Source organism: Scardinius erythrophthalmus, assembly GCF_964197995.2.
Source record: "Scardinius erythrophthalmus genome assembly, chromosome: 18".
In the NCBI taxonomy this organism is placed as follows: domain Eukaryota; kingdom Metazoa; phylum Chordata; class Actinopteri; order Cypriniformes; family Leuciscidae; genus Scardinius; species Scardinius erythrophthalmus.
Genome location: NC_138238.1, coordinates 20,586,903 through 20,602,928, shown reverse-complemented (window position 1 = coordinate 20,602,928; position 16,026 = coordinate 20,586,903). Strand labels below are relative to the sequence as shown.

Below are 16,026 nucleotides of genomic sequence, written 5' to 3'. Positions count from 1 at the left end.
ATAAATGTAATAATATAATAAAGGTATAAATAATAATATAATAAAGTATTATAATAATAATACTACTACTACTAATAATATATTTTTTAATTATTATTATTATTTTTTTTTTTTATTATTACTAATAATAATATAAAAAATATAATAAGTAATAATATAATAAAGGTATAAATGTATAATTGTGTGAAATGTTTTATGAAAATTGGCTGGCAATTTCGACAAGCAAATACCAAGAAATAGGTTGCAGCAGTTTGTCTTTCGACTATACTTGCAAAATCCGCTATGGGACTGAGCTCGAATAGCTTCAGCATCAGCGACTTTTTATTGTATGAAATCGCTGTCAATCAAAAGGAGATGCAGCCTTGCGACAGACCCTCCAATCATCACTCAGAAGCCTAGAGTCCAGGCCAGCCCACTCCTCATTCACCCCCAGAGACGCTGAGCGTCCGTGGGCGGGACATAATCGCAGCATTTATCCAATGACCGTCTAGTTTGAAGCACAAAAAAACTGTTCAAAGCAGCCCCAGTGAAGTCAATGGACGCTGGGCTTCAACAGAGAAATGCACGGTGACGCTACAGGAATGTCGAAAACCATTTAATCAATCAGATAACGAATAAACAAAACAAGCCAGGACAACAACGAGAACAGACTTGAGAACAGACCTTAGAGTTGACGAGTGACATACAATAATGACTCCGTAACATGAACTAATACAAACAGGGTATTTATGCACCGACACTAACAACATAAATGGGAACAGCTGGGTGTAATCACAAGTGATGGGACCAAACAAGGATTATGGGAAATGTGGTTTCAGGATGAATGGAGACAGGAAGGAAGGGACCTCTAGTGGACACCCAGTGGAAACACAACAGACACTGTGACATAACCCCCCCTCTACGGAGCGGCTACCAGACGCTCCATGACAGCAAACAAAACTCGACAAAAGTCCAGGAGGGAGGTGGAACTGTGGGGGATCAGGGGGAGGGACGGAGGGCCAGGACCATGGGAGGGAATGGACACAGGGGATGACAGTTCATCGGACGGCCTGGGCGTAGACGACCCTTCAGGCGACCAGGGCGGAACAGATAGTCCATCGGGCGGTCTGGGCGGAGACGACCCTTCAGGTGGCCAGGGTGGAGCAGGTAGTCCATCGGGCGGCCAGGGTGGAGACGTCCCCTCGAGCGACCACGGCGAAGACGACTCATCAGGCGGCCACGGCGGAGACTCTCCCTCGGGCGGCCACGGCGGAGACTCTCCCTCGGGCGGCCAGGGCGGAGACTCTCCCTCGGGCGGCCAGGGCGGAGACGACCCCTCGGGAGGCCAGGGCGGAGACGACCCCTCGGGCGGCCAGGGCGGAGACGACCCCTCGGGCGGCCAGGGCGGAGACGACCCCCTCGGGCGGCCAGGGCGGAGGAACAGACACCGGCTCAGGAACAGACACCACCGGCTCAGGAACAGACACCACCGGCTCAGGAACTGGAACTGGCACCACCAGCTCAGGAACTGGAACAGACACCACCGGCTCAGGAACAGACACCACCAGCTCGGAGGCTGCCATCTTGTCCGAAGACACAGGCTCGGCAGGCGTAACGTGAACAGGCTCGGCGGCGGCCATCTTGTTGGAAAACACAGGCTCGGCAGACGTGATGTGAATACTCTCGGCGGCGGCCATCTTGTCCGAAGACCCAGGCTCGGCAGGCGTGACATGACCAGGCTCTGGATCGGCAGACGTGCCAGGTCGCTGGGGGGGTGCCGGCAGGGCGAGCAGCTTGGGCGGGGCTGGCAGGGTGAGCAGCTCGGGCGGGGCCGGCAGAGCAGGGCGCCTGGGAGGCGCGGGCAGAGCAAGGTGCCTGGGCGGCGCGTCAGGGATGGCAGTCACCTCCGGGATGGTCTCTGGGTTAGGAGCCACCGGACAGGTCGTTGAGGAGGCCTTTCTCTTCCTCCTCCGTCTCCGGACCACCGGACTCGGGACCACTGGAACTGGGACCTCCACCGGAACTGGGACCACCGGACTCGGGGCCACCGGAACTGGGACCACCGGAACTGTCACGGAGGAAGTCTTCCTCCTCCTCCGTCGTCCCTTCTGGCGAGGTGCAGGTTCAGGACGGGACAGGACCTGCGGCGAAGGGTGTTCTGGGCTGCGTATCACTGAACCATGGTCGAAGGAAGACAGAAGTAGAGACTGGGTCCGGGGCTCACCTCTAGTACTTCCTCCTCTGCGAGCTCCACGGTTCCCCGAAAATCGGGCCAGACGCTCTCCTCTAAAAGACTCTCTGTCGTCGAACGAAAGGTCTTTAGGAAACCTGAGCGTCATGGCCTCCTCCCTTTGGCGGATCGCAAACGCAAAAACATGCAAAATGTTCATGCTGCTGGATCCATTTGTGGACGGAGTCATTCTGTCACGATCACTAGCGGAGAAATGGGTGGATCCAACCGCAGCAACATGGTAATCAGGGCAATCCAAATAATCGCCATCCATGCAAGAGTCAAAGTCCAAATAATCAGAATCGTAGTCCTCCATGCCAGTGTCGAAAACCATTTGTGACCCGATCTGGCGAAATGAGTCGGAAGTCGCAACGTTCCATTTTAAGATATGGGCCGATTATGTGGAAAAACAATGAAATAATATATAAAATTTTTTTTTCTTTTTTTTCTAAATTTCAAAGAACAGACATTCAAAAATAATCTCCTAAAGTTTCGTAGTCCAGATAATTGAGTAAAGGTATTTAAATGACTATTAAAGTTTACAAAGTTTTACTAAATTCGCTGGAAATGAATATTGCTTTTCTCAACTCCTCTCGTCACCTCTGAGCATTTCCCGGGAATCCCCTCAAACGTCTCTGCTCTCCAAATATGGTGTTACACGTTGTATAGAACCAATCAAAAAGCTTAGAAATGTACACAAACGCTGATCATTTGTCAATGGGAAGCCCCACTTCGACTGACCGGCACGCGATTGGTCCAGCCATCCTCCTGTCAGACTCGTAGCGCTATGTGTAAACAAGCTAGCAGATCTCCTCAGAAAGATTAAATATTATTAATTTGAGAAATGTCGCTGTCAAAAGAGAGCAAAGTCGCCTAAAAGTCGCCCAAAAGCGTTGAACTCACTGGAGGCTTCTAACCTAAGCTCTGCTGCTGGTCATCAAGAGTGGCTAGGCTAGTCAGTGATTTCTTTGGATCTGGAGACGTGTCATCCTCTGATGACAGCGACAGCGAAAGTGACAGCCCTGTGGTATTTATCGTGTATGGATGGGAGTGAGTGCAATTATTCTGTGAGTGTATTTATCTGCAAGGAGAATCCATTACAATGTGTTTGATTTATTTTAACCCAATATTTAACTGTTGGTATCTCCGTTATGAATATGTTACACTGTTATTGTCAACTAGCCTAAACGAAGATATGATTGCATAGGCTAACATTAATTGTTCTCTGTTTCTCACTCTCACTCTCACACTCTCTCACACTCTCTCACACACTCTCTCACACACTCTCTCTCGCTCTCTCTCTCACACTCACACACACACACACACACACACACACACACACACCCTCTCTCAAGCAAAATTGTAGCACCTCTGTTCAATCTTTCTGATTTTAGTAAATGTTTGTAAAAGTGCCTTTTAAATTATTTATTCAAATAAAAACTTTAAAATAATTTGAGCTTCAGCCTGGCATAATAGCATATATTAATGTCTTTGGTCAAATTAAGCTGTACAATAAATAGTTCATCCCTTTAAATGCAATGGATTTTGAAAGATATCAACAAAAAACGGGCAAAAAACTTTAAAAGCGATTTTCTCAGGTTTTCAGTTGGAAAAAGAGGCCAGACGACCATAATTCAAATGTATATATCTTTACAACCATTCAAGGTATGACTTTGACTAGGATATCATTTGAAAGCTTATGGTCTCCTCTTTCCATTAATACCAAAATCTCAATTTTGAAATTTGGGTCACTGTGACTCATTTTGCTGGATCAGGTCACATTTAATCAGTCAGATAACGAATAAACAAAACAAGCCAGGACAACGACCTGAGAACAGACCTGAGAACAGACCTGAGAACAGACCTGAGAACAGACCTGAGAACAGACCTGAGAACAGACCTGAGAACAGACCTGAGAACAGACCTGAGAACAGACCTGAGAACAGACCTGAGAGTTGACGAGTGACATACAATAATGACTCCGTAACATGAACTAACACAAACAGGGTATTTATGCACAGACACTAACAACATAAATGGGAACAGCTGGGTGTAATCACAAGTGATGGGACCAAACAAGGATTATGGGAAATGTGGTTTCAGGATGAATGGAGACAGAAAGGAAGGGACCTCTAGTGGACACCCAGTGGAAACACAACAGACACTGTGACAGTATGAGAAGGAAATCGAGTCAGCCAACCTGCTATATGTAACTGATTCTGAATGAACTCGTCTTTGAGATGAACGTTTTCTAACGCATTTTTAGTCAATAAAATGTTTACACAATAGTTCATATTTGACCATTCATTTTTTGACATTATAGGGGAAGCCGAGCTTCTCTTGCAGAAAGCCCCACTGATATATATATATATATATATATATATATATATATATATATATATATATATATATATATATATATATATATAAAGATAAACATGTTCTTGTTTGTTTTCATTGGTTCTAAATTTCTCTCTTTTTTTCATAGGCAAGTTGTTTGTACGTCACAACAGCATGCAATTGAGCAGGATCTACCCATCTGGTCAGCGGGTGCAATCCTCCAACTACAATCCTCAAGACATGTGGAATGCTGGTTGTCAGATGGGTAAACATTTAATTAAAGAAAACTTGCAAACTGCACGTTTTTAAAAATGACTGCACAGTCAACATTTATAAATTACTGACAGAAAAATTATTTTGCAGTGGCATTAAACTTTCAAACCCAATGTAACGAGATGGATCTAAACAGAGGCCGTTTTTTACCAAACGGCCGCTGTGGCTATGTGTTAAAACCAAGCTTCATGTGCCAGCCTGATTCAGAGTTTAACCCGGAAAACACTGGGGGAGGCCCTGGCCACAACCCAGTACTGCTTACTATCAAGGTGAGTTAATGAACAGAGGGATCTTTATGAAAACTAAACTTCTGTTGAAAAGAATTTGCCTATTTCCTGCTAGAAAATAAATAAAAATTCTTGAGTTTTTAATGGTTTTATTGTGACATGATGTCACAATATTTGACTTCCAAAAATTGACGTATCAATACAATTGTAGTACATCATCATTCATCATTTACCAAAAGCAGCTATTCCACCGTCAGAGTAATGACCGGTTCCAGTTGTATTTCCACTTAAGCCTGGTACTGCACGGCACGGTTACAAACTGTTCTCGACCCATTCTTGACACGGTTGCCTAACCGTGCTGGTAGAATACATGTAGTGACTTTGCAACCCAGGATTGGTCACTTGTCTGTTGCTTGGCAACCAGTTTCTCTATAGCTGGCTAATCATGCTATTTGATTTGTATACACAAATTAATAAAATGAAAAGAAATATCTGATCATCCTCCATCACGCGGTCGCTATTTACATCTCATTTCATCTGTAAACTCTTGCTTTACCAAGGCAATGACTGACGCATTTGTAGGGGTGGGCGATATGGCAAAAATATCATATCACGAACAGGAAAATCACGGTTCACGATTTGATCACGACTCTCTTTCATGTTGGTTTTACTATTTTGCAAGTGCCTGAGCATAACAGCCTAACTAGTTTCCCTATTTTAAAAACAAAGCCTTGGCTTACAAGGTATCAAAATATGAAATAAAAAAAAGAATGGCAGACAAGTATAGGCCAAAGTGGCACAAATAAAAATAGGCTACACAACATAATATACAAATGAAATAAACAGGGCTTTATTTTTCCAGCTACAGTAGGTGTATTTAACAGTAGCATTCAAGAAATAAATGAAATGAACAAATATAAAAATAAAACACTACATAGACATCACGGTATAAATTATACATTGATTCTTATTAAAGCTACTTTTAAAGTTCTCAGTCAAGAGCAGTGAGTGATTTTCTCTTTGTGTTTTGTTGTTTTATTAACATTAAAGGATTAGTTCCCCCCAAAATGAAAATTGTCATAATTTACTCTCTCAAGTTGTTTTAAACCTGAATAAGTTTCTTTCTACTGTTGAAAATAAAACTTATTTTGAAGAATGTGGGTAACCAAACATTTGCTGGTCCCCAGTGACTTCTATAGTATATTTTTTTCTTATGGAAGTCAATGGGGACCAGCAACTGTTTGGATAGCCACATTCTTCAAAATATATTCTTTCTTTTTTTTTTTTTTTTTAGCACAAGAAAGAAATTAATACAGGTTTGGAACAAAATTAGAGTGAGTAAATAATGACATAATTTTCATTTTTGGGTGAACTATCCCTTTAAGGATAAACGGCAGCATGTTTACTATTGGGCTACTGTCACTTTAAGACCGGCACGCATTTAATGGACATGCATATGACACGCATCCTATTTTCTCTCAAATGTGTGCTTTCACTTTAGACATAACCAACTGTGTTTATGTAAACATTGTGTGTATTTGACAGTATTAGCGCAATAAGGCTTGAAAAAATTACTTAGTCCAGTAATCAGGCGCTGTTTTACGTTTTAGTGTGTGTGCTTAGGGTGTACGCGCTCAGAAAATCGCACAGGGCCGCTGGAAGTAATTTTGAATGGGGGTGCTGTGAAATTTTTTTTGTTTTTGTTTTTTGGACAAAAAACCTATGAGCCTATAGGCCTATTTAAAATACATTTTAAAAATACATTGAGATTCACTACTTTATTGTCATATACACTTCAGTGCACACAGCCAGGGTCTGAAACACACAGACATCATCAGGGGCCTGTTTCAGAAAGGAGGTTAAGTGAAAACTCTGAGTATGTTAACCCTGAAATGAGGGAAACTCTGAGTTTTCTGTTTCAGAATGGGAGGTATGTTAAACCTGAGAAAGCAGAGTAAGTCAAGCCCGTTTCTGAAAGAGAGGTAACTTATACTCAGAGTCAGTTACCATGGTAACTTACTCTGTGAACCTAACCTGGTCGGGAGCAGGTTTTCTTTGGTAAACCCAGAGTTTTTACTAGTTGAAATTCAATTGTTAATATCAAGAATTATAGTTTTTACTAGTTAAAAATCAATTGTTGATATGAAGAATGAACATTTTTACTAGTTGAAATGTAATTCCTGATATCAAAAATAGCCATTGTTACTAGTAGAAATCTAATTCCTGATATCAATAACTATCATTTTAACTAGTGAAAATTTAGTTGTTGATATCAAGAATTCATATCCTGCGAATGATTAAAAGTCAAAATGGCTTGCCTATTGCCATTCCCAGGATATAAATTGTTAATATCAAGAATTATAGTTTTTACTAGTTTGAAATTCAATTGTTAATATCAAGAATTATAGTTTTTACTAGTTAAAATTCAATTGTTGATATGAAGAATGGACATTTTTACTAGTTGAAATGTAATTCCTGATATCAAAAATTGCCATTGTTACTAGTAGAAACATTATTCCTGATATCAAGAATTATTATTTTATCTAGTGAAAATTGAATTGTTGATTTCAACAGGGTTGGACTGGGACAGAAAATCGGCCCTGGCATTTTGGCCCAGACTGGCCCACTACATATGACCATGAACACCACCCATCTTTGCACGCCCTTGAATATGTTTTTGTTCAACTCCTATTCATTAAAACCACTAATGCCATCTAATGAGTGAGTAGGAACGAGTTAACAGATGAAATTGGTGGGTGGGTGAACCTCTGTCCCTCTAGGGGGGTTTGGGGGCATGCCCCCCCTGAGAAAATTTTGTGCATTTTAATGTTAAATTCATTAATCTGGTGCAGTTTGAGAGTTCAAAATTAAAAGCTCCAACCCATATTAAGTGTGCAAATTAAACAAAGAAAAAATCAAACCTCTTTTAGTAACAGTGTCTGTCTATATTACACTACTACATAATAATAGTTATAATATTAATCTCATGACAGTAGCCTAATAGCCATATATTGCAAAACAAATGCACTGAAAAATAAAGAAAACTTCCATAATTAGTTTTGTACTAATTTCTAAACTTGAAAGAGATAAGCACATGATCTTTTATTTTGATGGAAACTGCATCAAGCTTTTATTTTGGCGGAAAACATGGATAAAAACGCGTCTCATTAAAGTTCTAGTAAATTTCTGTAATCGTCAACAATGCAGATGTGGAAATAATGCGTAACTGGGTAATGGGTTCCTACACTCATAGCCAAAGTGTTTTGAAAGTAGTTCTGCTTACCGCGGACTCTACACTTTCTCATCTCTCTCCTGATCCTCCTCATCAGCCACTGGAGCTGATGAAGGTCCTGCTGCTGCAGAAAACATATATATTTTGACACATTTTACAGCGTCTGCTTGAAGGGCCTCTATCTATTTTTCACGCTATTTCTCTGTACATTCCTTGCGTTTCTTCTCCATCTCTCAGACTATTTTGACAGATACACACTTGACACTGCACGCTCACTCAAAGCCCAAAGGGGGAGGTGTTTAAAGATGTGATTGGGCCAGCCCAGTGTCAAGAAATCAATCAAGAAAACAACCAATGGGCCGCTGATCTACGGGTTTCATGGGCCGGTCTGTCAGTGGGGAAAAAAACTAACTCTTACTTTTTTTTGACCAATGCATTACACCGGCACTAATCCAGCGCCGTCAATTAAACAAAACAAAACGAATGGGCCGCCAATGTACGAGTTTTATGGGCTGTAAAAAAAAAAAAAAAGTATGAGATGTATCGGCCCAAAAAGCACGTCGGCCCACCGGGCACTTGCCCGGTATGCCAGATTACCAGTCCAGCCCTGGATATCAAGGATTCATATCCTGGAAATGAATAAAAGTTAAAACGGCTTGCCATACCTCAGAGCCCTCACACCTGCAAAGTTGCGTGCATGGTAAGTTGTTGCTCTAGCAAGAACACCTTCTACTGCATTGACTGGCAAAACAAGAGCACTTCACAAGCTGTTTCTTAACCAGGTTTGAAGAGCTGACACATGAATTTCTCACATCCAGCTAACACGTCTGGAGATGGATGAGGACCTACACCAAGCCTACAAAGTGCATTAATGACATCATCATCTGTCTCCATGAATGACATGAAACAAGAAATCTTTCCTTTCCCACAGATATGGCCTGTGGTATCGCAACCTGTGAGTGCATGGAACCCTGGTAATGCTACTGCACGCTCTGGGCCAAGAGCCATGTAAATAGGTTGGAGTTGTATCTTTCGTCGACGATCTCCAGTGCCCATGATAATGAGACTGTCTTTGTTGAGGTCTGGTACCCTGCGTAGGGCAAGCACCAAGACATCTGTGTCACATGTGTAGATATGTGGGGTTTTGCCAAAATTACTTACTGCTACTGCATACATGATCAGTAGAGTGTCCGCCTCTTCTTGTGAGCTCCTCATGCAGAAAAAAGCATGGCAGAAAAAAGCCAACCTCGTTCTCTACCTTGCTCATAAAGCTGTTGAACTATGTAAACTGTCAATTACAGTTCACACACACAAAGGTGTTATGGCCTCAAAAGTTAACATGGTGAGCATGAGGAGCTCACAAGAAGAGGCGGACACTCTACTGATCATGTACGCAGTAGCATTACCAGGGTTCCATGCACTCACAGGTTGCGATACCATAGGCCATATCCGTGGGAAAGGAAAGGTTTCTTGTTTCAAGTCATTCATGGAGACAGATGATGATGTCATTAATGCACTTTGTAGGCTTGGTGTAGGTCCTCATCCATCTCCAGACGTGTTAGCCGGATGTGAGAAATTCATGTGTCAGCTCTTCAAACCTGGTTATGAAACAGCTAAAGCCCTTCGGTGGAACATGTTTAAAACTCTAAAACCCAACCAGGGAGTGGAAAAACTATGCCCCACTTCAGAAGCAGTTACAGAGCACATACTGAGAGCACACTGGCAAGCAAATGTTTGGGCACAAGATACAGTGCCTGCTCCAAAGATTCTTGACGCACTATCACTGGGATGGAGGCAAATTGATGATGGGCAATGGGCTCCTGTCCTGTCAAAACTTCCACCAGAACCAGAGGCTGTTGTGGCGCTTGTGAAGTGCTCTTGTCTTGCCAGCCAAAGCAGTAGAAGGTGTTCTTGCAAGAGCAACAACTTACCATGGACGCAACTTTGCAGGTGTGAGGGCTCTGAGGAGACATGCACCAATATTGAAAAGTCAGTGACAGTGACAGTGAGAGTGATGAGGATAAATACTTGAGTGACAATGGCTGACTGTTTTGTTGAACTCTTCAATAATGAAACAAAATGCAAAACAATTTTTTTTTTTACCCAATTTTTTGGCAAATGATCCAATAAATATTTTGAAAATAGTCTGTCTCACTTGTCTGCCTAATTAGGAATACATTCATCAAAATGTGTACTATTTTAAAGCCTTTATAGAAGTGAAAAGATTATATATTTTATTTTATGTGATTTTTCTGCATATATTGTCTGCCATCTTGAATTTTGGCACTAAAAATGAAGAAAAAAATTGGAAACAGGTTGTTTTGTATTCAGTGGGGTCCTAGCAAGTAAAAAAAACACCAGTTGCCCAGGCTGGAAAAATAATTTCCCTCTTCCTGCAAAAGCTCAAAAGTTTCATTCTGTTTATCGTTTTATAGTAACAAAGGCTGGCTATCTTTCCCATCTTTCCCATTGGCTTCATGTAATCCATTGTCCCCAATAATTTGTCATCTGATTGTTAACAGAATTATTGTGGTGAGCGCAGAACATTATTTTAATTAAAATGATTATTAGGCTATATGAAGGAAACTTTTAATCAGTCAATGCGTTTTTCCGGGTATGCCAATAAATAGCATAATGGTGGTTACACCCATCATTGGTTGATAATCATGATAATTCATGTTACCCATGGTCATATTTATTACTCAAGTCAATCAGTTAATTAGAAAATGTATGTATATAATGATATACCTAACATATATCCATTTGAAATGTTTAAAAAGGTGATTATTTGCAATTTTTGGTGATATATCCGCCATCTTGGATTTTGGGCCTGTGCAGCCCGGGAAAAAATCGGAAACAGGTAGTTTTGCAAACTATAGGGTCTGAAGAAGTCAAAAAACGCCTCGGTTACGTATGTAACCCTCGTTCCCTGAGTAGGGAACGGAGACGTTACGTCGGATGACGACGAATGGGGTTTCGCTTAGAAAGCCTATCATCTTCGAGTATATAAAACGTGCCAATGGCAATAAAAATGCCATGGGTCTGCGGAATTTGCATAGCGTATCTCCGCCCCACCCTGGGGGTATATAAGGAAGTGCGCTGGCAACATGCAGATATGTCTTCGCTGAGGAGCCGAGGCTGAACTCAGGCGTTTCCAGCGGTACAGCGGAAGTGGCAGGTAGACGTAACGTTCCCTACTCAGGGAACGAGGGTTACATACTTAACCGAGACGTTCCCTTTCGTTGTCACTCCGAGTTACGTCGGATGACGACGAATGGGGTTCCCAGTGTAATCACGCCACCTCTCGACTGTCTTCCAGTGCCCTGCGTAAGTCTGAGCTCCCTGTCGTGAGACTGGCACGGACGAAGGACTCCTACTTAACACAGGAATACCAAGGTACACTGGGAAGCATATCTCAGTGGAAATATGCAATTATGCCCAGCCCGAAGGGGGGGACTTGGAAAACACATATGACCCGAAGGAACTGCATATGGAGAATCACTGGGGTGTCCAGCCGCAGGTGGAATATTTCAACCCCAGGGGTGGCAAGGTGGCTTGCCAAGGGAAAGACACATGCTCAAGAGGCTTACAGTGGAAATACACATGTGGGGGTCGCCCGGAGGGGAACCATGCACATGGAGGCACCTAGCCAAACGCGAAAGCTGCCGGTGGCATAACTCTGGCGTTGACGTCAACAGTGCTGGAGGAACTCAGGGCTTATTAGGCTCACCTGAGGAGAATATCGCACGTATCCCGTCCGTGGAGAGGAATGGCGAGCAAGCGAAGACACCTGAGCAGAATCTAGTACCGGCTGGTTGAAGCGAGTACACGGGTAGAAACTGGCTCCACTCGGAGGTTGTAGAACCTGGCGAATGTGTTAGGTGTCGCCCAGCCTGCAGCTCTGCAGATGTCTGTTAGTGAGGCGCCATGCGCTAGAGCCCAAAAGGATGCCACGCTCCGAGTGGAGTGGGCCGTCACACCAAGGGGGCATGGTCGACCTTGCTGCTGGTAAGCCAAAGCAATGGCGTCCACTATCCAGTGAGACAACCTTTGCTTGGAGAGAGCCTCTCCCTTCAGCTTCCCACCATAACAGACAAAGAGCTGGTCTGAGGTCCTGAAACACTGCGTTCTGTCAAGTAAGCACGGAGTTTGCGTACTGGACAGAGCAGTGCCAAGGCTGGGTCTGCCTCCTCCAAAGGCAGCGCTTGCAGGTTCACCACCTGGTCTCGAAAGGGAGTGGTGGGAACCTTGGGCACATATCCAGGCCAGGGTCTCAGGATCACGTGAGAGTTAGCCGGCCCGAATTCCAGGCACGCTTCGTCAACCGAAAATGCGTGCAGGTCCCCTACCCTCTTGATGGAGGCCAATGCAACCAGGAGCGCTGTCTTCATTGACAGGAACTTAAGCTCCACTGATTGCAGAGGCTCAAAGGGAGCACTCTGCAGGGCAGTTAAAACCACTGAGAGATAACAAGGGGGTACGAGAGGAGGACGAGGAGGATTCAGTCTCCTCGCTCCCCTCAGAAACCTGACGATCAGGTCGTGCTTTCCCAAGGACTTACCATCAACTGCGTCGTGATGTGCGGCAGTGGCGGCAACATACACTTTTAGGGTGGAGGGAGACAGCCTTCGCTCCAACCCTTCTTGCAGGAAGGAAAGCACGACACTGATGGGGCATTTCGTGGGTTCTAGATGTTTAGAAGAACACCAGTTGACGAAGAGGTTCCACTTCACGCATAGGCATGTCTCGTGGACGATGCTCTAGCGGAAGTGATGGTAGCCACCACCGCTGGTGGTAGGGTACTCAAACCTACCTCGTCCCGTCCAGGAGCCATACGTGGAGGTTCCAAAGATCAGGACGAGGGTGCCATAAGGTGCCCCATCCCTGAGAAAGTAGGTCCTTCCTCAGAGGGATTGGCCAGGGAGGTGCTGTCGCGAGGAGAACTAGTTCTGGGCAACCAATATTACCTGCTCCTCGTCCTCCCTGATCTTGCGCAAGGTCTGCGCAAGAAGGCTCACTGGGGAAAACGCATACTTGCGAAGGCCCCGCGGCCAGCTGTGCGCCAGTGCATCTGTGCCGAGCGTGCCCTCGGTCAGGGAATAAAACAGATTGCAATGGGACAAGTCGTGGGAGGCAAACAGATCTACCTGTGCGTCCCCAAACTGATCCCAAACCAGCTGAACCGTCTGGGGATGGAGTCTCCATTCTCCAGCGAGAGGCTGAAGCCGAGACAGCTCGTCGGTCGCCTGGTTCAGGTCTCCCGGGATATAAATGGCTCGAAGCGACCTCAGATGCTTCTGACTCCATGTGAGGAGGTGGCGGGCGAGTTGCGACATACGGCGGGAGCGTAGACCACCTTGACGGTTGATGTACGCTACTGTGGCGGTATTGTCTGATCGGACTAGTACGTGTTGACCCCTGAGCAACGCACGAAAGCGGTGCAGGGCAAGGCGTAAAGCCAGCAACTCGAGGCAACTGACATGCCAAAGGCGCTGGGGTCCTGCCAGGAGCCCGTGGCAGCATGTCCATTGCACATGGCACCCCAACCCGTGGCGGAGGCATCTGTTGATACAACAACATGCCTGGAAGCTCGTTCTAAGGGAACTCCAGCCCGTAGAAAATTGAGGTTCGACCACGGGGGAGAAGGTCTGGCGGCAGGTCGGAGTCACTGGGACTCGGAGCGTGCCGTGTTGCCATGCCCACCTCGGGACTCGATCGCGAAGCCAAAGCTGAAGCGGTCTCATATGAAGCAATCCGAGCGGCGTTGCTGCGGATGCCATATGCCCCAGGAGCCTCTGAAAAAGTTTCAGTGGGACCGCACTCTTGCCCTCGAACTGACGAAGGCAAGTCAGCAGTGCCTGCGCAAGCTCGCTCGTAAGCTGCGCGCACATGGCGACCGAGTCGATCTCCATACCGAGAAAAGAGATCCTCTGCACGGGGCAAAGTTTGCTCTTCTCCCAGTTGACCCGAAGGCCCAGACGAGCTAGGTGCCGGAGCACAAGGTCCCTGTGTTCGCAAACCTGGTCTCGAGAGTGAGCTAGGATCAGCCGACCTTCGTGAAGGCGCGAGGAGACAGGGCTAGCCCGAAAGGGAGAACCGCGTACTGGTATGCCTGTCCCTCGAAAGCAAACCGTAGAAACGGTCTGTGTCGAGGAAAAATTGAGACATGGAAGTAGGCGTCCTTCAGGTCGATCGCTGCAAACCAATCCTGCGGCCGCATGCATTCGAAAATGCGTTTGGCCGTGAGCATTTTGAACGGCATCCTCTTTTTTGAAGGGAGCGGTTCAAGACGCGCAGATCCAGGATTGGTCGTAACCCACCGGATTTCTTCGGTACAATAAAGTAGGGGCTGTAAAACCCGGACTTCATTTCGGCTGGAGGGACAGTCTCGATCGCACCCTTCGCCAGTAGGGTAGCGACCTCCGCTCTCATGACAGGGGCATTGCCACCGGCCATAGTGAGCGGATTCCCCTGAGGCGGGGAGGAGACCGCGCAAACTGAATCACGGAGCCGAGCCTGATGGTTCTCGCGACCCGGCGGGACAGTCCGGAAAGCTCTAGCCAGGCCTCCAGAAACTGCGCCAGCGGGGTTATTCAGACCACAGACGTACCGTCGGGGGTGCAGCGAGGCGGAATGACCGGCCCAGGCGAGGGTGGCATAGCGGCCCTGTGCGGGGGCACGGTCATTAACCGCGTCCTGCCAGAGGAGGCCAGGGGAGGACCAGCGTCCCACGGGGGCATGCTCTGGCATGGGTCTGGCGACAGAGGGGAATGAGAGGAGCGTGGCCCATGGGCGGCGCGTGCTGTCATCCACAGCCTCTTGGGGCTCAGAGAAAGAGCATCAGTTCTTTTGTAGAGATTCTCCCCCAGCCCTCCAGCGGGGGAAGGAGTGGTCCTGCTACCAGCTCCTGAAGAACTGAGCCCTAACTCCAAGCTGCCTGTCTCAGGTTTGTGCTGCTCAGCCAGGTGTTAGCTGGCTAAGGGGCAGAGACAGGCGGTGCCAGCCTCCAGCGACCTTCTCATATAGACTTCTCACGCAGGCGACACACAGCACTGCACGACTGTGTCACGATAGTGACAGAGAACATACAGACCATGATCGCTGCGCGATCGAAGCAGCGAAGGCGGAGGACGCCCGCGGGCCGCGAACAGTCACGTGGAATCTCGCGGAGCGGAGGCGTCCTAATGCACATCCGGACGAAGCCTACGGCGCTCGGGGGGAGGGCAGCGCCACTCCAACCGATGCTTTCAGCTGTCCGGGAAAGCACGGCTGACAGCTCTGAATCAGTCCCGGCAACGATGGCACTCCCGTGGGAGGCAACGCAGCTGAACTTCATTTCCAGAGAAATCAAGCCCGCCTTGTGATGCTGTGAGTGACATAAGATCATCTGCCGGAGCCCCGAATAAAACACTGGGTCCCCGAAGGAAACCAGGCATATACAGAAGCTCCACGGTTTGCAATGTGGAGGGGGGTGTGGCCCGAGGAATGACTCGTCGGTTGTTGTGCCACACCGTAACCCTCAGACCACCCTGGCCACCAGCCAAAGTATCCCCTCTCGAGGAAGAGATAAATTGGGGTGTGGCAGAGGGGACTCTACTCACAGAGAGATCATTGAGTCTCGATCTATAAACATCGCAGTGGTCATGTTCCCGCAATGAAAACATGACTCAGCGCTCGCGACCGTTAGGCAGATGCGCACACACATCCAGAAAACAGAAATACACGGGCGAACCGTCTTAAAAAAG

General features: G+C 46.2%; 1 protein-coding gene across 1 annotated transcript in view; it reads left to right on the top strand.

Moving 5' to 3' along the window:
- The window catches only part of plcd3b (phospholipase C, delta 3b), a gene marked incomplete at both ends in the record, with an annotated part of 84,315 nt that overhangs the window by 42,230 nt on the left and 26,059 nt on the right, over positions 1-16,026 (top strand). Inside the window, 2 exons of the mRNA XM_081391946.1 lie at positions 4,698-4,814; positions 4,913-5,091. Coding sequence (XP_081248072.1) covers positions 4,698-4,814; positions 4,913-5,091 — 296 coding nt within the window. The remainder of the gene's footprint in view (positions 1-4,697; positions 4,815-4,912; positions 5,092-16,026) is intronic.